This window comes from Poecilia reticulata, linkage group LG10 (genome assembly GCF_000633615.1).
Source record: "Poecilia reticulata strain Guanapo linkage group LG10, Guppy_female_1.0+MT, whole genome shotgun sequence".
Classification (NCBI taxonomy): domain Eukaryota; kingdom Metazoa; phylum Chordata; class Actinopteri; order Cyprinodontiformes; family Poeciliidae; genus Poecilia; species Poecilia reticulata.
In genome coordinates this window covers 28,493,644-28,518,148 of record NC_024340.1, presented here as the reverse complement: position 1 = coordinate 28,518,148, position 24,505 = coordinate 28,493,644, and the positions used below count along the sequence as shown (strand labels likewise).

The window sequence follows — 24,505 nt, the reverse complement described above, 5'->3', positions numbered from 1 at the left end:
AAAAGTAAAAAGTACAATGTAATAAAGCAACTCCTGAAAGTATTTTTCTTTTCAAAAAGTTACTCGAGTAAATGTAACAATTAATTACCAAACACCTGATTATATCAAATTAGTTTATAGCACCTAAACCTGAAAAGATGCCTGTACTTCCATTAAATTTACATCTGTAATGCAGCACAGTACCTGAAAAGATGTGGACACATTTTTTTCCAACCTTAAAACTCTGATCTCTCTAAACGTTTAAATGTGATTGGTTAAGGGGTGGAAACAGATTTCTCTGACCTATGAAGTTTCTGTATTTTTTTAAGTCAGGTGTGCAACAGGAACTTGAGAAAGGTGGGGAAAATACATCTGAATAAAAAGATTGGATTGTCTACGCCTACGTCACATTAAAGCAACATCTTTAAAGATGTTCCAGCTTTTAAAAACATGTATTTTTCTTTTTGATTGTGTTAGATAAGAAAGAGGTTACAGAAAAGGGAAAAAACAAAACAAACCAAAAAAAGAACTCAAGACTTGATCCGTATCGTCAACATCTCAAAAACAAAGGAAGCATTGATAAGACTTCGACTTCTTCTAACATACAAGCCTCAACATTAGAAGATGTCTACTCTGAAACCTCAAACATTCAGACATAATTAAGTAATATTAATAAATCCTGTTAATTATAAAGGTTAATTTTTTGGGTTAAGATTAAAATTGCAAACATACCACTGCTGCAGTCAGTCCTTGCCTCTCCAAAGCGCAGTGACAGTTATTACTTTGTGTTGAACTTCTCATATTCACAGAGGGGACCCTGTAAATAGGTTGCCCACATACTGGTGACACATTCTTGACATTTAAGAGTTAATTGACTTTCTTTCATTTACCAGCAGTGACCAGACTTGCGGCGCTTTGCTGCTTTGGAAATTTATCATTTTATTGGAAAAAGAAAAAAAGCACAACAAGCGGCGGAGCAGTGGGAGTACTGAACGGGCCGTGTGATGTGAATGCTGTTGAACCACAACAGAAGGGGAATAACACCCGGCTGAGGGGCTGTGAAGATATTAAAGGCCATGAAACTGCCACTGTACAAAAACATCCAACTCCTATTGGAAAGTTTTGTTCTGAAATCAAACATCTGGTGAACAACAACAACAACTTCACCAAAATCAAGTCTCCTGTTGGCAAATCAAGCAACCTTTTGTCAATGCCTTGATCCGAGATAATTGTATTTATGTCTACATTTAAAAAGTATGTTAAAACTAATTATGAAGCAGATTGCAAGGGAAGAGGTTAAAAATGTAATTTAGCCAATCTGTTTTTAATCTGTTTTTACCTATTCATATTATTATGGTTAGGTTATGCGTTTATATAAACAATAAACATGGAGCCTCCTATGAGTCCGGCCAGAGCAGGGTAGTGTGGTTACCAGTTAAACTGAGAATTATGTCTCCTGTCTCCTATGTACTTAATAAGTAAGTTAATAATCCTGCAAAGATGTATACACAATCTACAGATGATGACAGAGTCCACAGCTTCCTACGGAAATACTAGGAGATCCGCTGCAGAAGAACCAACACTTTGTATTTATTTTTAAACTGGTTGATGTGTGAACATTGTTTTAGTTCCATTTTCAGTTCGTTCCATTGTTTGATCCCAGTTACAGTGATACAAACGCTTTTCATACTATAAACTATAAACAATGCACAATATTTTAATTTAAAAAATGAAGTCAGATTTCTGTAGAAAAGGGAGCTTCAAATCATCATACAGCTGAAACTTAAAATCTGCAAACATCCTAAATGCTGATTGCTTTCTACCATCTTTGTCTGGATTTTTTTTGTGTGTGTTCTCATTGAGACACGCGACATGGATCAGTTGTTCGGAAATCAAACATCTTGAGTTTTAAAAATGAGTGTTTCAAAATCTGCTTGTGAATTTAAAAAAAAAGTGGATGTTTGCATATTTAATATGAAACTGATTTAACACAAAAAGCATTGTTGATAAAAGATATCTTGTACTTTTAAAATATTTAAAATTGTGTATTCTTTTGAAAGGCAGCGACATTTTTTGTAAGATTATTTTCTTTGAATAAATATGAACTAGAGAAGGAAAACAAGGTTTGAACAATTCTTTTTGAATTTCATTGTCAAGGATAGCAAAGGACAACAAATGTCCCCCAGGCACATTTTGGACTCTCCTGCTCTACATCCTTAAGGTGCAGACTTGGATTCAGGTTACATTTAAGTCTCTAAATTAAAGCCTTCAGACGTGACTCAGCCTTGCATTTTAAAAACTACATTTAAACTTATAGCCTGAGTCAGTAGTTTCATTAACAATCATTAGCTACTCTAAATATGAGTGAAAGTAGGCCAGGATGTAAACTACAGACTAGAGCTCTTATTAGCGAATAACAGACGTTAATTATTAATTGTTTATAATGGTGTGTTTATGTTTGCTGTAGTTCCTCATGGATTTCTCTTAAACTGAACTCTGTGTTAAATTACTTTGGGTTGTTTGATACCTAAATCAACTTTACTTGCTCCTAAGCTACTGTCATTATAGACAAAAACATTTCTGGCTATTCAAAATAAAAGCACTTTCTGATGTTTTTTTTTTTTTTTTTACATATATATAATTGAAGTCTCTCATAACAGTTTTAGGGTGTTGAGTTGTGAATTGTTTTTAAAGTTCATGTTAAAGAAGATCAAACTGTATATGATTTGAAATCCTAACCCATAAGAAAATGTTTCACTCAGAGATTTGGCTTGGTGAAAATGACTTGTAAACATGTCAATATTAAAATGCTGAATTTCCAATATATGCTTCAAACGGTTTGTTGATTCTTGGATGTCAGAAATCAGAAATAACTATATATCAAATGTTTATAATTTAAAATAACACCTGTATAAACCACTGCTACCCTTCTGAAACAGGAGTTCCAGCATAATCATTTTTCTTCATTCTTGGGTCTGCTCAAGAGCCACATCCTATGGGTAAGATATTGATTTCTTATTACCTCTCACAAAATCCCACTGTAAAAAAACAGTATTCATATCTGCAGAATAGCTACTTGCCTTCATAATATCAGGATGTGTATTACTGAGGCACCTTTTAGGTCCTTGGTCCACTCAAAGTGAGCTTCAGATCTGTGTTTCAGCTCTCACCTGTTGAGTGCAGCACTTTGAACTGCAACACAGTGGATGGATTTGAGTCATAGCAGGTTACATGATGCAAGCAAGTGAAAAACTGGCCTTTTGATATGGCTCACCTAAAGCAATTCCAAGTTTCATCTTAGCAGGTTCGTCTTGGCAATTTAGTTTGGCCCATAATAAATAAGCAGTGTAGAGTTCTTCAGCTTATTTTTAATTATCACTTCTTACGGCAAAGAGGTGTTTCAAATTAAATAAAATTCCATTTTTGGTACAGCTGGGTTCAGTTTTAAAACTGTAGGTTCAGCAACTAAGTAACAGAACATACCTTATGACATAAAGTAGGCTGAAAGATAGCAAAACATGTGAGATATTAATCAGTTATTAATATTTGTCTGTCTGGAAAAAGTTACTAAGCCATTTCTATGGCTTGAGGACTCCAGTAAAACACAGGGTGCCATTATCCACAGAAGTTTCCGGGCTACCAAAATTACCCCAAGATTCCAACTCATTCAGGAAGTCAGAAAAGAATCGAAAACACTTCCTACGCTTCTTAAAGATAATTGTTAGTGATTAAAAAGTAAGAAAGAGGCTGGTCAAAAATGGGATCTATGTAAGACATGTCCCCAGGCAAAAGAAAAAGCCCATAAAATCCAAAATACTTGGTTAAAAAACATCATAAATATTCTATGGATTGAGACAAAAGTGGCCTTCCATGACGGTTGTATTTAAAACTTAAAACATTTAATTAAAAAAACATGCTAGCAGCTAAATGTGGAGGTAGATGATCTGGGTCTGTTTTCTGCGTCAGGACCAGAACGGCCTGCAGGTCTTAATGGAAGCATGAATTCTGCTTTCTGCCTGAAAATCCTGAAGGATAATTTAATGTCATAAGTGACCTTAAGCATATTTGGATCTTGCAGAAAAATAAATCAGAAATTCACCTCTGAATGGCTTCAAAAATGTTATGAATGGCATAGTCAAAGTCTCAACCTAAATTGATTGAGTTTCTGTTGTATGACCTTTAAATCAATCTGTCATTCCTTCCAAGGATGCAACAGCCAGTTGTTGGGTTTAAAGAACCATTTGGCTTGTATAGCTTTATTCCCTTAATAAAAGAAATCGAAAATGAAAATGGAATTTTACTTTTCGTCATTTTGTGTTCAATAATCTGAAAGACTTCAAGTGAAACAAACGAAATCTTCAAAGGAATGTTTGAAAAATCCTTTTCGACCAAACCAGGCATAACAATATGAAATATCAATAACATTTCTTGTATGGAATGTTTTTCAAATGTTGGATTTCATATTGAGAGAGAACTTTTCAAATTTTCCACCTGAGGTTCTGTCGCAGTCTAGAACAGGTTATCACAACTTTCATAATCAGTGGCAAGCATCCTCAAAATAATAGACAGCCGTCTGACGGTTCGGAAAAACACGTCATTACATATCCTGTTTATTTAAAGAAGGTTCGATGTTTTGGACAAAAGCAGACTTCCGCTCCATGTTACAATTAATCAGCAGGAGCATCTTTCCTATAAGATGATCAAAAGATGTAGGTAAAACAGATCTCGTTCAGGCGACACCAAGTTCAGCTCAAAGCGTGAAGTGAGAGTCACTTTTACTGACTTACTCATCTCAAGTTCATTCTGCTGATTTCTATTTACAGTAAGATAATTCAAATTAGTCAACATCAACTTAGTCATGTCTGTCTGTCTGTCTGTCTGACCATCATTGGCACGCTGCGCTCTGCAAGTTGCACAACAGTGAATGCAATGCACTGAAATCACTTTCACTAAGATCTTCATGAGCTGCTATAACCTCCTTCTGCGTTGCACCACCTCCGTTTCGACAAGAAAGTTTATAAAAAAAAAAAAACTTCTCAAACTGACACTTTACAATTAGTTAAAACATGAGACAAAACTGTTGTTTTTATTTGTCTTATAGAAAAAAAAGAATCTGTACAAAGACACAGGATTTTAAAAAAAGTTATTTACAAAGAGAACCTGTCTTAGTTCCAGAAAAGCTACAGTAAAAATAGTTGGAACAAAGTCAAAATTTAATCCTGAAAAGGTTTTAAAACCGCAACACTCAGCAGCTTCAGTACAGATTGGTCCTCTTCATTATCCGTAGAAAGTCTTGCTCGTTGACTTCTCCGTCACCATCCTGGTCGGCTTCATCAATCATTTCCTGAAGGCCGACAAATATGAAAGTTAAGGAGGGAATTGTGTGAAACAATCCACATTAAAAAAACAAAAACTATTTTTATATATATATATATATATTTTATAATTTTTTGTGTGTTTTTTACACTACTAAAAAGTAAGAATGAAATGTTTTAAACTACAAAATGACAATTTGCTGAACTCCACAATAAAAAAAGTAATTTACATAGAGAAGATATTGTGATTAAATTTTTTTTTTTTTTTTTTGAGAATTAAACATTTCCGTTTTTCTTTTTCAAGGTTTTAAAACACAGCTGGTAGAAAGATTCAAAGTAAATTCAGTTGGAAATGTACTTTTATCATCTTCCAGACCTGCATAAGTCTGAGAAAAAATAGCTTGTTATGGAAAAATGTTTGGTTCTACAGCCATTGTTCTAAAGGACAAAACCTAACAAGATTTAAAGAAGGTTATTATGTATTTTCCAGACGCATAGTGCCAGTTTATACTGCAATCAACTAACTATGGTAACTTCAGTTATGAAAATAATTTATATATCAGGCATTACTTAAGAGAAATCTGATTTCGCAATCTGACTCCTTGAAGTTGGTCTCTGTCTCTTTCAGAAGCCACTACTCTTTCAGACACTCCACCTTCAGCACATCATCACAGCAATACTCCTCCATTGTGCCATTTATAAGCATACATAGGGGCTTTGGACTGAGAAGTTGTTCTTATGATGAGCTCAGCAGACATGCATTTCCCCCAGGTGTTTGCTAATTGCTGCTGCCGCTAGTCTGGAGGAGTTGATTGGGGGAAGGCTTGCTGTGTGAGGCGGAGGCTCAACTGGAGACTGCAGCTCTGAGAAGGAGCTTTGGGTAAATAGAGGTTGCTGTGTATCAGCAAGCGTTTAGGAGAATCAAGGATTCTTCAAATAAACATGAAAGAATCAAAGCAGCATCCAGGTTTGTTTTTAATGAGAGAAAAACATTACATAATCATGTGAAGCTCAAAAAAGTTGATTTTACATAAAAGACTCCCCCTTTAAAATTCAGTATCATTCAGTTTGAATTTCATGCTTCATCTTTGATTTGCAATATCAGATCTTGATTTGAACATTTGACCCTTAAAATATTTTTTCTTTAATGACTGAAAGCTGTGCATTAGATACTACCAACATTACTGAAGAGGTGCTACAAAGCTTGAAATAGTGAAAAAAATTGGAAGCTATTTAAAGTGTTTCTGGAACCTACAGTTTAGAGATGTGAAATTATTGCACCTTTCACTGTTACTGGGAAATTCTTTTTGTCATAAGAATTTTGGTTTGTTATGATGATAAACTATACAACATATATTTGATGCCAGAGCCGTATTTGTGCTTGTGGGGCTTTGATTGTGGTGCGGTAATGTAAATGGAATGATCCAAGGTTGAACAGTGTAGAACCACAAAGCTGTGTTTTGTGTTATAATGAGGAACCTCTCAAGATAATGCATCTGAATTAGAATTGTTTTACTGAATGGTGCCAAATATGAATGTCTTAAATCTGAACTTTTCTTCATGCATTAATCCAGGATGGTCAAACCAGATTCTGCTCTACTAGATGTTCGTAACCCTGGTTTTGTTTTGGCAACAGGCTACGTGTGTTGCTGCGACATGAGCGCTTCTGAGTTGTGGTTTCTCTGCTTTTTCTGATCCTACCATGACCTCAGCTTGAGTTGAAGCCGCTCCCTCCGGGGCCAAATAAGATGTGGGCAATAAAGGAAAAAGTGACAAGTTTCTGTACTTAGCATCAACAAAGCTGATGTCGGATGCAGCATAATTATCTGGATCAACTGAGTGTTTTCAGCACTCCATTCTGAAGTGCTGACAGTAGCAACGCCACGAGGCAGTGACTTGAGTGCTGAATATAGTAATCCAAATGTTATTTTATTTTTAAAAGTTGTTTCTTCTTACTCATTTTCAAGATGCAAATTGTGTTTAAACAAATTAAATTTTTTCTGTAAACTACACACAAATAAAACAGTGTACATGTCACCCAAATAACTTCCTTATCAAATATTATGATGCAACAAATTTAAGCATTTTAACTTGGTATATTAGCAATGTTTTAATTGTCTAAAAATTAAATTTCTAACTCTGAAAAGGACATCTGACCTGAGAACAGTGAGAGATGACCACTTGGTAATGACTAATATGAATGAAGGAGACTAATTTGAAGGGGCTTCCATCACCTGCGTCGGAAGTTTGCACCTGAAAACTTGAAGCAAAAGATCGAAGCTTTTTGTAGAGAGTTCTCATGGCATGTATAATTTTTTTGGACCAGATAAGTGTAATAAATATCAGAACAACCTTAATTTAGCCGATTCATAAAAGAACGTAGACTCTCCACAATTATTTTATTAAATTTAAATATCATCATACACATCCATGAGGAAGACTGTGACCAAATTATCCAGTCATTGACACCCTCAACAAGGAGGGTAAACTATAAAACATCTTTATTAAAGATAGCTGTTCACTGAATTATAGCCGTCCCCATTAATGATGAAAGAAAGAAAACATTGTGGGAGAAATGGGGACGACTGTAACCTTAAGAGGTTAGTGAAGAAAAGTCCATTCAGATCCAATAATGAAAACAAAGACCAACACTAAAGCAAGCTGGGCTTCCTGAACGCTTCAGCACAACAACTAGATGTTCACTTCCATGCCATTGATACCGGAATTCAAGCAAAAGGAGCCCCAACCAAGTAATAGGTGAATTTACTGGACACATTTTTGAGTAGATACACAGCTTTGAATGCAAAGTCATATTACTAATCAATTTTATGTAATATTGTAAGTTTCAATGAATATGAATTCAGAGGTTTTCATTTGCTGTAAATAATCATTAACAATAAAAACAAAAACAACTATGTTTTATGAAAATATTACTTATTTTTTTAAATAAATTAGTGAAATGAACTTTTTGATGATATTGTAATTTGAGATGCTCCTATATTTATGACTGCAGGGTACTGAGTACATAAAATAATAAATGAACTCCAACACATCTTGTTCTCCGATTTGTTTTTTGTTGTTTTTTTTCCCCCAACAAGGAAACATTTCTACTTTGGACTCTTAAGTTCATGTGTCAGAGAGTTTTGTTATCCTCTTTGTGTTTTGTTCTCATGTTAAGGAATATTGTGATTTTTTTCTTAATATAATTTCACTGATGAGTCATTTACAGCCCACATATGTGATTATGGCACTGTAGCTCAAGAAAAGATATGTTTTATATCAAAGTAACCTTTACTGCAACTTATCAGATGAAATGGATAATTTAGCAATGAAATAAAAGATCCAAAGTCACCTGCAGCTCTTCATCTGTGAGGTTTTCTCCCAGCTCCTTGGCAACTCTCTTGAGATTTTTGAAAGAGATTTTTCCTGTGCAGTCATCATCGAACAGCCGGAAAGCCTTCAGTATTTCCTCTTTGCTATCCTTCTCATTCTATTAACATCACAGGAGACAGGAAACATGAGATTACTGTAAACGGGTTAAAACTTCTCTTCTGAGCCCTAAATTATCAACTAATTCCTTTGCATCCAACACTAGACATTTTGTCTGCAGAACTATGGCACACCTGCTGTCAGTTCTTTTTGGCCAAACCAGAACAACACTAGTCTTTATAATATGTCACTATGTTGAAATTTGGAACATTGTCCTGGTGGAAGACACAATGTTGCCTCATTTTCAGTTGCCAATGGAGAAAAAACATGTTAAACAATTTACTTATTTTAAAGTAAATGTAACTGAAGCATATTTTGTAATTATACTATAATTAATGAATTTGATGAAGACAAGCAGACTAAGACCATGAATTACTGAAACCATGTCTTGTGGTCTTATCAGACCAAGATAAACATATCTGGATCAAGTGTGGTGGTGAAAAGTACAACAACAACTGTGTTTTGCCCACAGTCAAGTATGGCGGTAGGAGTGTCATGGGACGACATAAGAACTGTCGCGTTGGGATCAACTTTACACTTACAGGTGTACTCAATTTTGTTGCCAGCACTTGGCTGTGTGTTATTTCAAGGAGGCATTACTTGACGTCTCAACTATAAAACAATTAGGAGATTACACTAGAGCAATAAAAGTTTAATTTACTTTGAAGGCCATTTTTAACTGTCAGAGTGAACAGGAGTTAACTGTGAACAAGGTGTGCATATTTATCATTGTCCAACACTCACCATTTTCTGGGTCATCATAGAAAGAAAGTCATCAAAATCAATAGTTCCAGAACCATCCTTGACAATATCTGAAACCATCTTCTTGATTTCCTCCTTTTTTGGTTCAAAGCCTAGGGCTCTCATGGCAACCTGCAGCAATGATAAACAGCCAATAAGGTTCTGTGAGCACCAATAACATTTGATCTTTAACAAAGCCCACCTTGAGTTCTTTGATGTCTATTGTCCCAGTGCCATCTGTGTCAAACAGATCAAAAGCTTCCTTGATCTCCTGCTTCTGCTCCTCCGTCAGATCAGCTTTGGAGCTCGACTTCTTCCTTTGGCTCGCTGAGGCAGAAGATTTCCGGTAATTTGTAGCCTAAGAAACAGACATGATCAGAAATTACCAGTACAGAGACGCCTTTTGTATAAAAGAACCAAGCTAGCTAGCAAAAGCTCTCGTTCGGCTAATGGATGAGACAAAAAAAATCAACGCCTTTCAGACTAAAATGAACATAAAACATTGTGAACAGAGCAGACATGAGATATTAAACACTTCGGCATAGTTTTACCATTTAAAAACCCGAATCCACCAAAGAAGAAAACTTCAGCGTTGTGTTTGCTAATCAGATGTCAACAAAACATGCAGCAACGGTTGTATTTTTAACGGACACACCCAGCAACCAATAGAAGATAGGAAAAAACGGAATATGGTCTTATTAACCAATCTGAAAGTAGTACAGGCGGGCTCTAAAAGTTTCCACCAATCGCCTTAAGTCATTTTTTTGTTGCCCAGCAACTAGGGCATTTAACGCATGCGCATTATGTTTTGTTTTGTTTTTTTTTTTTAAGCCCGCGCGTCCGGAAGAGAGCTTAGAACAAAACAAACGGTTCAGACTTAAAAATAAAGGTAACGGATCGTTTTCATAAATAAGATTTGAACAGTTATATCTTTTCAGAAACGACTGTTTTATTGTATTTCAGGTATAACACGGGTAACTTCATTAATAATATTAACGGTAGCCTGCACGCGCCTTATCTGCAAGACGTCTTCAATATAAAGTAAACATTTTATATTTATTTTAAAAGTGGACTTAGAACGATTTTGAACCAGTTTGAATGTTGTAAACAATGGAATTAGAGCATCACATTCTGGTTTTTATGTTAATATATTGCATAAGGATTAAATCACAGTACTGTTCTCAATGGCACATGATTTATTCAGATCAAATAAACAAGTAGGATTTGGAGTCATGAAATAAACTTTTTTGCTTGCATCTCCGTGTTGTCTGACAGGTTGACATTTTTGAGGCATGTCATGAACTTCATGAAGGTTCCAACATTCTTGTATTGAAGCTGACAGATCAGCTCTGTATGCCGAGCTCCATTTTTCCAGTTTCCACCTGTTTCCAGTCAAACTTAAGTCTGCACTGGTTGTTGACTGTGTCATTTAACAATTCTTTCCTGAACAGATGTTAAAATATATATTTTTAATTGAAAAAATGTATTATTATCTTGAGTAATGACTTAAATATCACCAAACTTGCTTTGGATGGACACAGATAGAAATGCAGCTCCACATCATCACAGACTGTGGAAATGTGATGATGTTTATATGTTTCATGGGCATGATACTGAACAACTGTTCTAGCATCATTCCCTCTGAATATGCATATTTGTTATCTTATTTTCTTTCAACCAAGTTCTTACAGTGTGCTTCTAAACTTTGACTCCTGCTTATATATTTTGGGGTTTTGTTTCTTTTATAGTGTATTTTCTATTTTCAAATTTTCAATATTGCTTTGAATTTCCATTAATGTATTCCTGTATGCTTCCATTTTTCACATTTACTATTTTGTTTGGAGTTGTTTTTCCAGCGCTCATTTACTTTCTTGAAATTTTTTTAACCCATTTCGTTGTTTGAAATGGCAGCTCTGATGTTGGGGCCTCGTTTCCTGTCCGTGGCCCAAGTGCAACAGCTCTCTCTGGTCTGGAACCACTTCTTTAACTCCTGATTCATTTGCATATTTACAGTAATTGTGCAAACATTAGTTTTTGTTTTTATTTTCCTGTACTTGATCTAAAGAAAAGTGATTGTTGGACATGGGTTGCATGATTGTTTAAGCTTTGGGTGTTGTACTTAACAACTCCATCTGTGAAGTAGTGGCTTATATTATTTTGGTATACCTGCTTATTTAGTATACCCACCACCTGGAGACATTGCCTCCTGCCCAAAAGCCACAGTCATGTAGAGGAGACTGAAGTGTGACGCACCAACTGGACATATTTAGTATTAATAAGTAGTCCTTCCTTATGCTGACATGTTTGTCTGTTATATTTTCTGTTGAAAAGAATATTCCTGCTAAATAAAATGTAAAGCATTGATCTTAAATACAAGATTAATGTAAGCAAACCAAGAATCTTTGGAGACTTATAGCATTCTCTAGGACACAACGTTAAAATTAAAAACTGTTTAACTTTTTTTCCACAAATAATGGTAAGCAGATTTACTAATTCAACAGATAATATTTGCTGACACTGAGTGTTTCTGATTCTTTTATTTTTCAGTCTGGATAATGCTGGAAGGCGTAGTAATAAACAGTCGGCAACATGTTGGACTCCAGAAACTCTCAGCACTTTCAGGAAGGATACGGTCCTCCGTTGGTCCGTTTAAAAGCTACAAGTTCATCCAAGATGAATCAAGTGGGGACTCGGTTCTTGTGTGCTCATGCTTTCGTATCATTGAGAACCTGGAGCCTAACTGCGCGGTGGGTCAGCTGGTTTATGAGACTGTTCGAGGCCATCATAAGCAGTACCGCACAGGGTCTGGATGCTTGCTGTTTCTTGCAGGAGCTTGGAGCCGTGCTGCAATGGACAGCCTCCAGAGAGGCATTTCAGTTAAGCACTTAATCACAGCTATGTCTGAGGGGATTGACATTTGCTTGGATGTTTGCAAGAAATTTTCACTTTCATTCAAGGACCTTGCTGTAATCGAGAAATGCACTGCTGCACCTGGAGGCACAAAGAAAGCTTCTACAGATGCATCTGTAGAAGAGATGGCAAACTTTCATGACAAGTGTCTAAGCAAGAGTGGACAAAGAAAGGTTAAGCTCAGCAGACATTTTTGTGAGGCCAAGTCTGAAATGCTCTCCACAGTTCGGGATCCTGATCAGCCTGACATGATGGTCATTGCTGAGTCTTTGAGCCATGGTTGTGAAAAGGCTATGAAATTGGCAGTTGAAGCTGCTCAGATGCTGTTAAAGACAAACCAACAACGTATCAGAGATCCCTTGTTTGACATTTCAAAAATGTTAACCTGTCTTGTTTCTGGTTTACCAGAGGACTGCGCATGTGTTGTGGAAGGCTGCATTCTTCTTTTATCCGACGAGCAGGCTGCAGTTGCTCATGTGGTAAAACAACAACCCCTGAAAGTTGCTCTTATTACTGGAGATCTGTCTCCGACCTACCGCCATTTGGGCTTCAAAAGCCTACCAGGTGAACAATGTGTGCGTGAGAACTTGGATTTGTCAGCTTCAAGCAAAGAGGATGAATGGGTGGATAAGGTTGTGAAACTACTCTTGAACCTGGAAGTGAAACTGATACTAACTGCTGGCCTTGTCAGCCAGAAGGTCATCCAGCACTGTGGTAGGCATCAGATTCTCGTGATGGAAAAGGTCAACTCTTCTGTTTTGAAGACTATTGGCAGCTCAACTGGAGCTATTCCAGTACATTATGCCACACAGTTAACGGAGTCTTGTGTTGGTGATGGTGTTAATGTTGAGATCTGGAGGGACCTCAGCAGCTATGAGAGGAAATCTTTAACAGCTGTGAACATTTCCACTGGCAGGAATAGTGGGCTGGTCACAGTGGTTGTAACAAGTTGCGTACATGGCAAGCTGCAAGCCCTGGAGGACCAGTTCTGGGCCTGTGCATACCGTTTACACCAGGCACTGAAAGACGGAGCCCTGCTGCCTGGTGCTGGAGGAGCCGAGGTGCTTTGTGTTCATCAGCTACAAAAGCAAGCAGAACACGACCGGGCGAAAGACAGCAAAACTGGGTCAGCAGCTAACCTCTACAGAGGTCTCGTGCTACAACTCATGGCAGATGGTTTAATAGATTACATAACGGCCGTAATGGTTAACACCGGAAGCTTCACAGCAGCCAATGCTAGGACTATTGTCAGAAAGCAACTGACGGAATTTCACAGAGATGAAATAAGCACAGGGAAGTTTTTGCAACTTGTTTCGCAGAGCAAAAGAGAGGATGCAGGTTTCTCAGCAGTAAAACCAGATGAAGCACCGGCTTTGAACATCTATGATAACTTGAGTGTGAAGCAGGAAGCGTGGAGGAAAGCTTTAGACCTAGTTTTTCTAGTTCTACAGACTGATGCAGAAATCATCACAGGAACTGGCCAAAACAATGAGGGGAATCTGATGCTACTTTGATTGTTCCAATAATTTATTTATTTTTTGGTTTTCTAACTTTTGCAATTTGCCATAAAATAATTTTTTGTTAAAGTCATGTTATATGAGTTCTCTTGTCCTCAGTGACATAGATAATAGAGAGTGTTCTATCTATTCTCTACCACTAGGGAGAGACATAATCTTCGAAAATAAACCTTTTCAAAACATTTCAGTCACCTGGGTTTTTCATTCAGAGTTACAACATAGTCACAGTAAACTTTTGAAATTGACAAATTATTAATTGTTCTTTAAAAATCCAAGGGGGGACATTTTTTGTTGTTTTATTTGCTTCTAAACATTTAAATACGTCCAGGGGTCAGTAATCTTTTAAACGTAAGTATCTATTCTTAACTCTCAGGCCAGCCAAATAAAACTTGTTCAGAGCCACAAATATCACATGACTTTTTAAAAACAGATAACTTATAACTTTAGTCAAATATTTACTGTAGAAAATTTGCTGTTGTTTTTAATGAAACATAATTAGGCCCGAGCAGCTAAGTGCTGCGAAGGCCTATTGTAATTTTATTTATCATTGTTAGGATTTAAAATAAAGATTAGCAAAGATGAGGATGGATTGTTTTCAGTGAGATGGAAAATGTAAAAAAACAAAAAAGCACATTGTTTCCAACAAGAACCCAGATCTAAAAACATATTGAAAGTGCTTTTAGTGTCATTCTTTGTGGAAATGCAATGCACACGTTGTGGGAATAAACTGAAAAACTGTTTTTAAAAAAACTGTTTGTTTTATGTAAATTTAAAAAGATTAGCTAGTGATTTTTCATTTTTTAGCCAGTTATTCAAAGCCATTGTGGAAGGTCTAAAGACCCATTTGCGGCTTCAAAGCTGTAGGTTGCAGACCCCTGATTACCTCAAAGCAAAACTTTCAAGAGAATATTAGCTGATGTAAAAATATTTTGAATATTTAATAAATGTATGCAAGTAAACACACTTACACCCTTGAAAGCTGCTAAATAGAAAGGGGAACTTTAAGGAACACGCTTGAACTGTCTTATCAATGGTGACGTAATGTTATAGTATTGCTGTTGTATGCAGAATTCCCCTATTTGTATGTTAGACGTTTACGGTGGCTGTGACATGCATGAACATCCATTTCCTGTGAGAGAGCCTCATGTGTGCTAAACTTAGCTCAGTGAAATAAAAAGCTTCCCCGGCTCCACCAGGGCATTTCTGTGTGGTGACATTGACGAGGTAGACGAGTGAGACATGACAACCACAAGGCAATGACAGGGGAACTGCAGTGGCACAGATCCGACCTGAAGTTCAGAGCAACTCGTTATGCTTTATCTGAATATTTGGATTAGAGAAGAATATAAAACCTTAAAAATTAAAACTTGTTTTTCTGATAACCTTACTAATTATTGTGGTATTTATGTTAGAAGATTGCTCCAAGAATCCTCTCGGTTGTGAAGAACAGATATATCTGCCAGTCTGTCCAGGGGGCAGGTTTTTAGGTTAAACCCAAACTCCAAGTGGATCTTATGGCCAGAAATTAATTATGATGTTCAGATCCACCTCACAGACTGAAACACAGCAGATAATCAGAGATGCGTAGTAACTAGTTATATTTACAATACCATAATTTGCACAAAGCTATAGATCTCATCTGATATTTTAAAATATTAAATCTGAGGTTTTGCTACACAATACTTAGGTAGTCTTTTTACAAAACACTTTTTTACCTTTACTTTTTAAGTTTGCAGAGTACACTTGAACCAGAATACCTGAGTGATCTAGAAGATTGATACAACAACAGCAGATCTTTAATGTATTTTGGTTCTAAGCCATTCAGTGCTTTATAAACAGAAGTATTTTAAAGTCTATCCTCTGAGCTGCAGGGAGCCAGTTAAGGACTTTGGAACTGGGGTGATGTGCATGTCTTCCTGGTTCTAGTGAGAACATGAGCAGCAGCGTTCTGTAGGTAGACCTGCAAAGGGAATGTTGCAGCACTGAAATCAACTAAAGAATAAAAAGCACATGGATGAGTTTCTCATCATGAAGAACAGTATAATCCTAAAACTGTTCTTCAAGTTGAAAATAACAGTTACACATGAGGCTTTCTTTTCTCAGCCAGTTCCTGGGCTTACTGTTAGAAATAGTTTATTATGAGTGAATTTCCCTCTGAGTCACTGGGATGGCTTCTTAAGCCTTCTTTTCCTGCTCTGGGAGTGAATGAATGAAAACAGTGGTTCTGTTCACATACTGCTGCTGCTGGTTCTGGTTTCAGTTCTCTGAGGCCTCAGTGACAGATTCCAAGCTGCCCGTCCCCCTTTCCCAACCTCTACTGGGTTGGCTGGTAAATTGGCGAGGATTAGTGGGCGTGAGCATTGCGTGTGTGTGTGCATGTGTGTGTGTCTGGTTGCTCCTAGGGCGCATGCGAACTGAGGCCCAAAAGGGAAAGCCTTCATCAGAGATCTAAGCCAGCTGCACCTCTTTCAACTGCAAGAAGAGAGTTGAACTGAAAGGATCTGCATGCAAACCCTTCTGCATGTACGCCAGAGAGGCAGCCAGCTCTACAGGCAGCAGATCAAACTGCTACAACTATGAGAAATGAATGATTCCAATCAGATTGATCCCTCAAGATTCTCAGGCCTTAAAGGGCCCTTTCCGCCCTGAGAGGGGGCTTCTCAGGAGTACTGACCTCTGAGGTTAAGTGGAATCAGTCTGTGTGAAGGGCTGTGGAGAAGGGGAGGAGGGAGAAGTTTGTGGGAGGTGGGAGGCCACGGCGGGGCTCCTGCACTTCTCAAGAAGGAGACGAAGCAGTTGTCAGGAAGCAGCTTGAAAGGAGGAGATGGCCACGGGAGAAATCACAACTCTTCCCGCTGTACCTGAGGACGGCGCCAGTGGTGGCTTTCCTCCTGGGAGCTTCAAGGACCCCAAGAGGCTGTACTGTAAAAACGGAGGCTTTTTTCTGAGGATTAAATCCGACGGAAGTGTGGATGGAATCCGGGAGAAAAACGACCCTCACAGTAAGTATTTCCAGTCTCATTCTTCTTGCTTTGGGCACAAAGCTTCTTTAAGGTTTTTAATATGCAACAGAAAATGAAAGGAGAAAGAGACTCTTCCAGCTTATTGAGGTTAATTCTACATTTAATGAAGGAGAGCCTAGGAGAAGCATAAAACCTCCAGATTAGTAAACTTTTTTTAAATGACAGAGAATTTGAATGGATGATGTTTTTAGTTTCAGTGAGTGACCCTGCTGAGTCACTCACTGAAGGATTTACGTCACACAAGACAGCAAATTAAATCTCTCTCTCTCAGAGCCATCAGGACGATCAGAAATGATAACAGATTATTTATAGTCAGTCAGCTCAGCTTTTATGTACCTTTAAGTAAAAACATGTGTGTGTGCTTATTTTGAATGAACAACCATGATGCCCATGAAGGTTTCCAGCCAGATCACTGATTACTTGAAAGTATGTCATGAACTTTCATTAGTGAGTAGGAGGGACTAGGAAGAACATGGAGCTGGACTTTTTTCCCCTCCTGGGAAAACACATGCCTGGCAGAGTTGTTGAAGATAAAGGGCAACCTGTCAGCCATGAGAAGCTAAACAAATACATTGTTTGCACACTTGGTAATTGTTTCTAAAACGTCCTTTAGTTCTTGGAGAATATTACTGTTTTATAAAGGAATAAATCCTCATTACATTGAGTATTGAGCTTTTTACTCAAATAGTCTGCTGTGATTTTAGTTCCTTGCATCAATGCTCCTTTTGTTAAACCCTGACAGACCTGCCAGATGAAGCTGGAAACATAAGAGAACATGTGATCCACAAAATACTGCTCTCCTCATCCCAAAACCCTCGGACAGGGACGTCGCCACAGACTATTTCCTGTATTTTAATCCCAAATGTTACACAGTTTTGACGCTGGTTTCTGTCCTCCTTCAGTAAAGGACATATGTTGTAAAAAACAAACCTATAGCAGCAAACCTTATTTAGACTAACACACCTCTTTGATCTGTGACTTGAGATATCCTACCATCTAACTAACTTCAGACAGATGCACTGTGGGTTAATTTAAGACAGATCCTGTAATTTATCTTATGAGGCCCCTGCTTCCTTTTTGGTGGTTTGCTGCACATGGGTTCCTGCTGGTTAGATGAGCAGTCTCTATCCTAACAAACAAAAGGAAGTGGAGATGGTTTTCATCTGGTTTTGACGAAGCTGCCACATGGTCACCAGTGGTGCTTGGGGCTCATTACCACCACTTTAATTTACGTATGAAATGTCACACAGTGGTAGGCCGAACAGAGAGCAAGGCTGTTTGGCTTTAACGAAACAGATTTTAAACAAAATCTCCATTATTATAGGATAATTATAGGATAATATTTTTGAAGTTTTTGAAAAGCAGGAAGAAACTTGGTCTTCTTCCCTAAAATGTCTTGAAGTTGGACCATACAGACATTTATATTGCAGGATGTTGAGTTATGTTTCTGTTTGTAGACTTTTGTTCTTTGCTTTTTAAGTTGAAGCATTGCATTTTCAGACAGTTATTCCTTCTGGTTTGGGATGTTGTGCAACTGAAAGGATATTTTTTCTTATATTTTTAGTTTGACACAGTTGTTATGATGGGAACAGCTGATTAGCCTCTCAAAAGTAAAAACAAAATGCCTGAAATCCCATACTAGTTTATAAGGACGCTTCATGAATGCACAGCAGAATGAAAGACAACAAAGAAGGGAAAGTTCAAATCCTCTCTTCCATCAATCATATCGGGCAAGGTTCATATCCCGACTCCATTTTCTGACCATACGGCCAGACAGAGATTTAAAGAGGAGGAGCTCCAAAGCAAATAAGGGGGATTAGCCGTGTTCGCCAGCAACAGATCTTGGACATGTTACTGTGTAATATTATCTCTGGTGATGGTCATACAGTGAGCCCTCCACACATTCTCTGCACTCTTTACAAACCAAAAGCAAATTTTGCACTAATGAAAAATTACCAAAAAAAAATCCTCAAGAAAGATTTTTTTTGTAATTTTTAAAGAACAAACATTTCTATTTTTAAGTTTTGAAATAAAGGAAAACATTGAAAATAGACAACAGATACTTTTTCTTATGGGATTAAAAATCACATATTTTCCAAACTAACAAAAAAATAGACTTCAAAAATACTGGTCATTTTTTGTCATTCTGTTGTCAAATTATTCAGAGAGAAAACTGCTAACATCTACATTTGTTATTATATGTACATTTGAAAACATAACAGTGAACCTCTGATATAATCTGCAAATATTTGGGACTTCTCTAAAAATGGTTATAACTGCTTAGTTTAATAGTTCAAACACCAGATGTACCTTAATATGCATTAATACAAACAGTGGAAGCTCTTAGCACTACCACAGAAACTAACAGTCTTACTTATCTTCGCTCTTGGGAGAACAGTCAATCAGCACCAAGGGGAACAAATGGTATTTACGGATTGGCTGCTTTCTAAACACGAGCCACTGTCAGCCAAGTTGCATATTATTTAGAATATTTTAGAAAAAATATATACGAAAAGGCGAATTCCCCACATTAATAGTTCAAAGTTACAGTCCATGGAAAAATCCCAGAATACTGAACCGTTACTAGGCCGGGGTCAACCGTAGTTGGTTTTGGCCACAGTTAATGTGGAAGGTCCAGAGGGCCGCTTATGAGTCCAGAGCCACAGGTTGCAAATCCCTTCTCCAGGTCATCCTGGGTGCTCCAGTAAGCCTTTTTCAGCTCCTCCCATACAGTTTCTATTCTGAATAATGGCTGAATAAGGATAGTTTTGTGTCTGGTGTACCATTTCTGTGTTGATTTAACAACAGACTTTAAGTTTTCTGGCAGAGTCCGCCAGGGTTTTATTCTAGTTGCCCTGATCATTCAACGAGTTCATAATGTCATGCACTCTAAGAGGGTTCCCACCACCTTTACAAAACAAACAGGACCACAGCATTATAGATCCTCCACCAGCAGCTGGCTGCCATAAATATCTCTTGACTTGGGAGACCCAAAGACATCAGTTAGTTTGTTTGTACCTTCCTTACTACAGGATACTTGTCCCATCATGCCATAGAAAGATAACAAGTCTTCCTGTTGTCTTTCCACAGTTTACATTTTTAAGAACAATTTTCTTAAATTGTACTTGTGACTTTTCTTGTTTTAAAGAGCAGCAACAAGACATCTGTCTCCATCATACTTATATCCCAGGGAATGAGCAAGTCCATCCATCCATCCATTTTCTTGCACCCTTGTCCCTTAATGGGGTCGGGAGGGTTGCTGGTGCCTCTCCAGCTAACGTTTCGGGCGAGAGGCAGGGTACACCCTGGACAGGTCGCCAGTCTGTCGCAGGGCAACACAGAGACACACAGGACAAACAACCATGCACACACACATTCACACCTCGGGGCAATTTAGAAAGAAAGGCCAATTAACCTGACAGTCATGTTTTTGGACTGTGGGAGGAAACCGGAGTACCTGGAGAAAACCCACGCATGCACAGGGAGAACATGCAAACCCGGTCTTTCTGCAAACCAGAGAGACCGGGAATCAAACCCAGAACCTYCTTGCTGCAAGGCAACAACTCTACCAACTGCGCCACTGTACAGAGCAAGTCATAGATTAGTATTCAAACATTTTAGGATGGTCTAATTAACTTTAAACATACAGTATACACTGACATTCAGTTATATGTCTATATATGTTTTGGGTAAAAAGTGTGACACTTATGGTATTTGAGAAATTTTGATAAAACCAAAGAAATTAGTTTTTTTCTTCTGAAAAAACCAAACAAATTTTCTTTGCTTAAAACTTAAAATATACATTTATTTTAAGTTTAAGCCCTTCTCATATGTGTTTCAAACACAACTGCAGAAACAAACAAAATTCAGTTATTTAGAGGCAACAATAAGTTGCATTTGGTTGCATCAAAAAATCACAGTAAAGAGAATCTTCATCTCCAGGGTCTTGTGATTGGATAGTTGTTTTGGTTTTTTTACTTTATGATCATGTTTACTGCTGTGATTCCTCAGATATATCTATCCTCCACATTATTTGTGTCTCTTGTGGCCAACATGGATAATCTTGAAGGAAATGGAGAGCATTCAGTTTGAATCTGAAAATGCACTCTTATGTTTTTCTTAATTCAGTAAACAAATCGCTCATTCTCTCTCTCTCTGTGTTTAGACATTCCACTTTGAAAGTACAAATGGTTTCTGTTTACTCAATTTAAATAAACTTTTATCTTGGTCTGCAGTAAAGCTTCAGCTACAGGCGACCTCAGTGGGAGAGGTGATCATCAAAGGAGTTTGTGCGAACCGTTATCTGGCGATGAACAGAGATGGACGTCTGTTTGGAGCGGTGAGTGGCTATCTCTTTACAGACGTCATGTTTGTTTCATACAAAATCACTTAGTTATCTTGATAATGTAATTAAATAATCGAAAAATGTTTTTATACGAAGTCTAAACAGTTTGTCTGAGTTATTTAGTCTTGTTTTGTTAAGTCCAGGTAATCACATCTCATGGTTTAAAATGCCATAACAATTTTATTCAGTTTAGTTTTCCTTTCCAAGGAGATTAGACGGGGAAGGAAAATAAGCATTTAAATATGTGACAAGCATATAAATAGAAGTTCATTACCTTTAAAAATGCAGATTGTTAAACCTGCAGAAAAGGCAGGTATAAATGAAGAGCTGACTACCGTTCAGCTTTTTTCCATTTTGTTACATTAGCGCATTTTATTTATGATTTTATGTAACAACAGCACAATTAGCACAGATAACTATTCATTTTCAAAAGGTTAGAAAATAAACCTTGGAGGTTTGTTAGTGAACATTAGTGAAGACCAAAGAGCACAGCAGACAGGGCCAGGAGAAAGTTGTGGGGTACTTGACCGGTTCAGTTCCTACCTAAAGATCAGGGACTTCTTAATGCTAATAGGTAATGTCTCATCAGAACAGACAGAAGCCACATGTGGGGTGAAGAAGAATTATCTAGTGCCAGCACACAGTTAGTTATTACAGAATCTGGGTGATTATAATAAACATACTTTTCAGAAACCTGACATTTCTGTTTAAAATGTGTGTATAAGGGTCACATTGTGCAACTGGCTGATCACAACAACACAGACAGATATGTACTAGACAATGGTGTGGATAAAAGTGAAACATAAACCATTCAACCCAATCTCTGTTAAACACTTCAGTCTTTTTGGGTGAGGGAAACATCCAAAAAAAGAAATCATTTAAAAAAAAAACGTTTTAAGTGTTCATGCTTTTTACATGAATACCTTTACATGTGTTCTTTTTTGCTACTTTAAAGTGTCTGAAACTGAAAATAAAAATTGTTGAAGGACTGTATTTGTTCAGCGCTGGTTGTTCATTGGGGACCATTAAACTTTTATTTTAGCCTAGTCTCTTTTACAAAGCTTTCTCCAGATCCTTTTAAATCTTTATAACATAGTTCTAACATTAAGACGTTAGGCATCTCTTAAACCTTCCCTCTAAGCCCCAGAAATGTTCTCTTTTCTAAACTTTCCTGGGCTAAATTAATGAATTCAACAAATGTAAGCACATTGTTAACCAGGTTCTGAAATGCTGTTTCACACTAAGCTGATATATCTGTGATAATCTCCCAAACGTTGATGTAAATAGGCAAATACTGCTGCTTTGCTGCTTCCAGTGGCACTGAAAGTGCAAAGTGGTGGTGATTTACGAGCCTGGTGGTTGTGAAACCTTGTACTGGATAATTACAAATTGGCATTTCCTCCTCATAATGAGCGGTTGCCTCCCAAGACGATGTCCAGCCTGACTATTGTTTGTGTCTAAATTTTAAAACTTCTCTGTAATTTCATCTCATTACAATCTTTACTGAATGACGGAAAATTTGAATCAGAAGAAAAAGGCTCCTGTCCAAACAGTGAAAAGTGTCCCCAAACAATTTTAAATATGAACTGGTTTATTTACTGCATTTATGTCAAGACATGTTTCGTATTTATTCAAGCTGCGAGAAAGACCAAGACTTTGAGTTGGGAGCGTTTGAGCTCTTGGAAATCATTTTGTGGTCGACATTTTCCAGAGCAAACTTATGGGAGCCATTGTTTTAGCAATAATAGCTGTTAGCAACATAAACCACTACTATGAAATGGCAAAGTCAGGTTGCAATGAAAACTCTTTGATCTTTTTTTCAAAACTGACAAAAGGTAAATTATTACAGAACAATTTGTGTGGCTTCATTTAATTTTGTTTTTGTCATCTTTAATTATTCAGTTACATTTCCATTCAGATGAACAGACAAGCAATTAATAATTAAAATAAAACTTTCATGTTCCTGGATCCTCCCCAATTAATCTATAATTCAATCAATAAAGAAAAGATGCAAAAACACAAGGAACCAGCTTACATTTTCTCCTTCTTGGTTTAGTTTTAAAATTATTTTACTACAAAGGAACATGCAAAAAAAAAAACTCAACAGAAACAAAGTGGTTTTGTTGAGATTAAACTTCAGCAACATGACGATGCTCTGTCCCTTTTTCTGCAGAGACGACCAACAGACGAGTGCTACTTCCTTGAGAGACTTGAGAGCAACAACTACAACACCTACCGTTCCAGGAAGTACCCAAACATGTACGTGGCGCTGAAGAGGACTGGCCAGTACAAGTCCGGGAGCAAAACCGGACCGGGTCAGAAGGCCATTCTCTTTCTTCCAATGTCGGCAAAGTGCTAACCGGGTGTCAGAGAGAGAGAGAGCAACGTCTTTGGGATAATGTGAAGCCAATGACCACAGTGTTGGATTGGCTTTTCCTAAAACAGCTGTGACAATCCAACTACTTCCTCTGGAACATGTGTGATTAATTCAGCTTTAAATCCAAACGCTACCACATATTTAAATGCTTTGCTCCAGGTTTAGTCCACAGAGAGCAGCTATTCAGCACCTAGAGCCAAAAAGCAGGAACACTTCCAGACTGCTACATATTCACATTTAATAGATAAAAATGAGCTTTTAAAACCATCTCTTATCTATGTAACAGAATTTGTGCAAAATCAGAGTCAGTTTAACTGATTTAAATTTGAAAGAAAGCATTAAATTAAAGATTTAATACCTTGTATAATAAATAATGCATGTTATATCAACCACCACAATGTGTTTCAGCAGCAGTAACAAAACCTAATCCTGAGATTGGCTGAAACGATTAATCCGATTAATTGTCATTAATTGTGATTAATCGATTTTTGAAACAATCGTCAGCTAATTCAGTAATCGATCAATTGTACACCGACTCAAAAAAGGCAATTTTGCTGAAAAAAAAAACAAAAAACTCAGAGTAGTAATTAAGCCAAAACTGTAACATATATAAAATTGTCATTTAAGATGAAAACACCTTTGTCTGAAAATATTTTTTCCCAAAACTTCTCAAGTAGCATAGTTTTAACTTCACCCAGCTTAAATTCACTAAAGGAAAGCCATGTTATTACTTTTTAGTCAATAACATTTTTATTTTCTTATTTTAAAAAGGAATTGAATTAATGTATTTTAAAAGAGTATTAATAAAA

At 37.1% G+C, this 24,505-nt stretch overlaps 3 protein-coding genes across 6 annotated transcripts; 2 read left to right on the top strand and 1 right to left on the bottom strand.

Annotated features, from left to right (window-relative positions):
- Positions 1-5,032: 5,032 nt before the first annotated feature.
- cetn4 (centrin 4) lies at positions 5,033-10,187 on the bottom strand. Its single transcript, XM_008421137.2, has 5 exons — positions 10,076-10,187; positions 9,727-9,882; positions 9,528-9,656; positions 8,647-8,784; positions 5,033-5,323 (listed from the first exon to the last, which is right to left on the bottom strand). The coding sequence occupies exons 1-5, from the start codon at positions 10,076-10,078 to the stop codon at positions 5,234-5,236; spliced, it is 516 nt and encodes a 171-aa protein (XP_008419359.1). The 5' UTR covers positions 10,079-10,187; the 3' UTR covers positions 5,033-5,233.
- Positions 10,188-10,325: 138 nt separating this feature from the next.
- On the top strand, positions 10,326-14,138 carry bbs12 (Bardet-Biedl syndrome 12). Of its 4 annotated transcripts, none has more exons than XM_008421140.2 (3): positions 10,353-10,413; positions 10,488-10,565; positions 12,072-14,138. In XM_008421140.2, exon 3 carries the CDS (start codon positions 12,080-12,082, stop codon positions 13,946-13,948), a length of 1,869 nt encoding a protein of 622 aa, XP_008419362.1. In that variant the 5' UTR covers positions 10,353-10,413; positions 10,488-10,565; positions 12,072-12,079; the 3' UTR covers positions 13,949-14,138. The 4 variants fall into 4 exon arrangements, with proteins under 4 accessions (XP_008419361.1, XP_008419362.1, XP_017162705.1 ...); XM_017307216.1 differs by lacking the exon at positions 10,488-10,565 and adding an exon at positions 11,436-11,491 and having other exon boundaries at positions 10,383-10,413; XM_008421139.2 differs by lacking the exon at positions 10,488-10,565 and having other exon boundaries at positions 10,326-10,413.
- A 1,216-nt stretch (positions 14,139-15,354) lies between these two features.
- On the top strand, positions 15,355-24,501 carry fgf2 (fibroblast growth factor 2). The gene is made up of 3 exons (XM_008421142.2): positions 15,355-16,953; positions 21,210-21,313; positions 23,493-24,501. The coding sequence occupies exons 1-3, from the start codon at positions 16,776-16,778 to the stop codon at positions 23,676-23,678; spliced, it is 468 nt and encodes a 155-aa protein (XP_008419364.1). The 5' UTR covers positions 15,355-16,775; the 3' UTR covers positions 23,679-24,501.
- Positions 24,502-24,505: the final 4 nt, after the last annotated feature.

What these genes read in the sequence shown, in the direction of transcription:
- cetn4 (XM_008421137.2), bottom strand. An exon ending in TAGACATCAAAGAACTCAAG is followed by an intron (nt 9,657 to 9,726) that starts GTGGGCTTTGTT and finishes TCATTGCTGCAG; the next exon opens with GTTGCCATGAGAGCCCTAGG. An exon ending in TCACAGATGAAGAGCTGCAG is followed by an intron (nt 5,324 to 8,646) that starts GTGACTTTGGAT and finishes GTCGGCCTTCAG; the next exon opens with GAAATGATTGATGAAGCCGA.
- bbs12 (XM_008421139.2), top strand. Translation starts at nt 12,080, where the DNA reads ATGCTGGAAGGCGTAGTAATAAACAGTCGGCAACATGTTGGACTCCAG.
- fgf2 (XM_008421142.2), top strand. Translation starts at nt 16,776, where the DNA reads ATGGCCACGGGAGAAATCACAACTCTTCCCGCTGTACCTGAGGACGGC. An exon ending in GGAGAAAAACGACCCTCACA is followed by an intron (nt 16,954 to 21,209) that starts GTAAGTATTTCC and finishes CTTGGTCTGCAG; the next exon opens with TAAAGCTTCAGCTACAGGCG. An exon ending in ATGGACGTCTGTTTGGAGCG is followed by an intron (nt 21,314 to 23,492) that starts GTGAGTGGCTAT and finishes CTTTTTCTGCAG; the next exon opens with AGACGACCAACAGACGAGTG.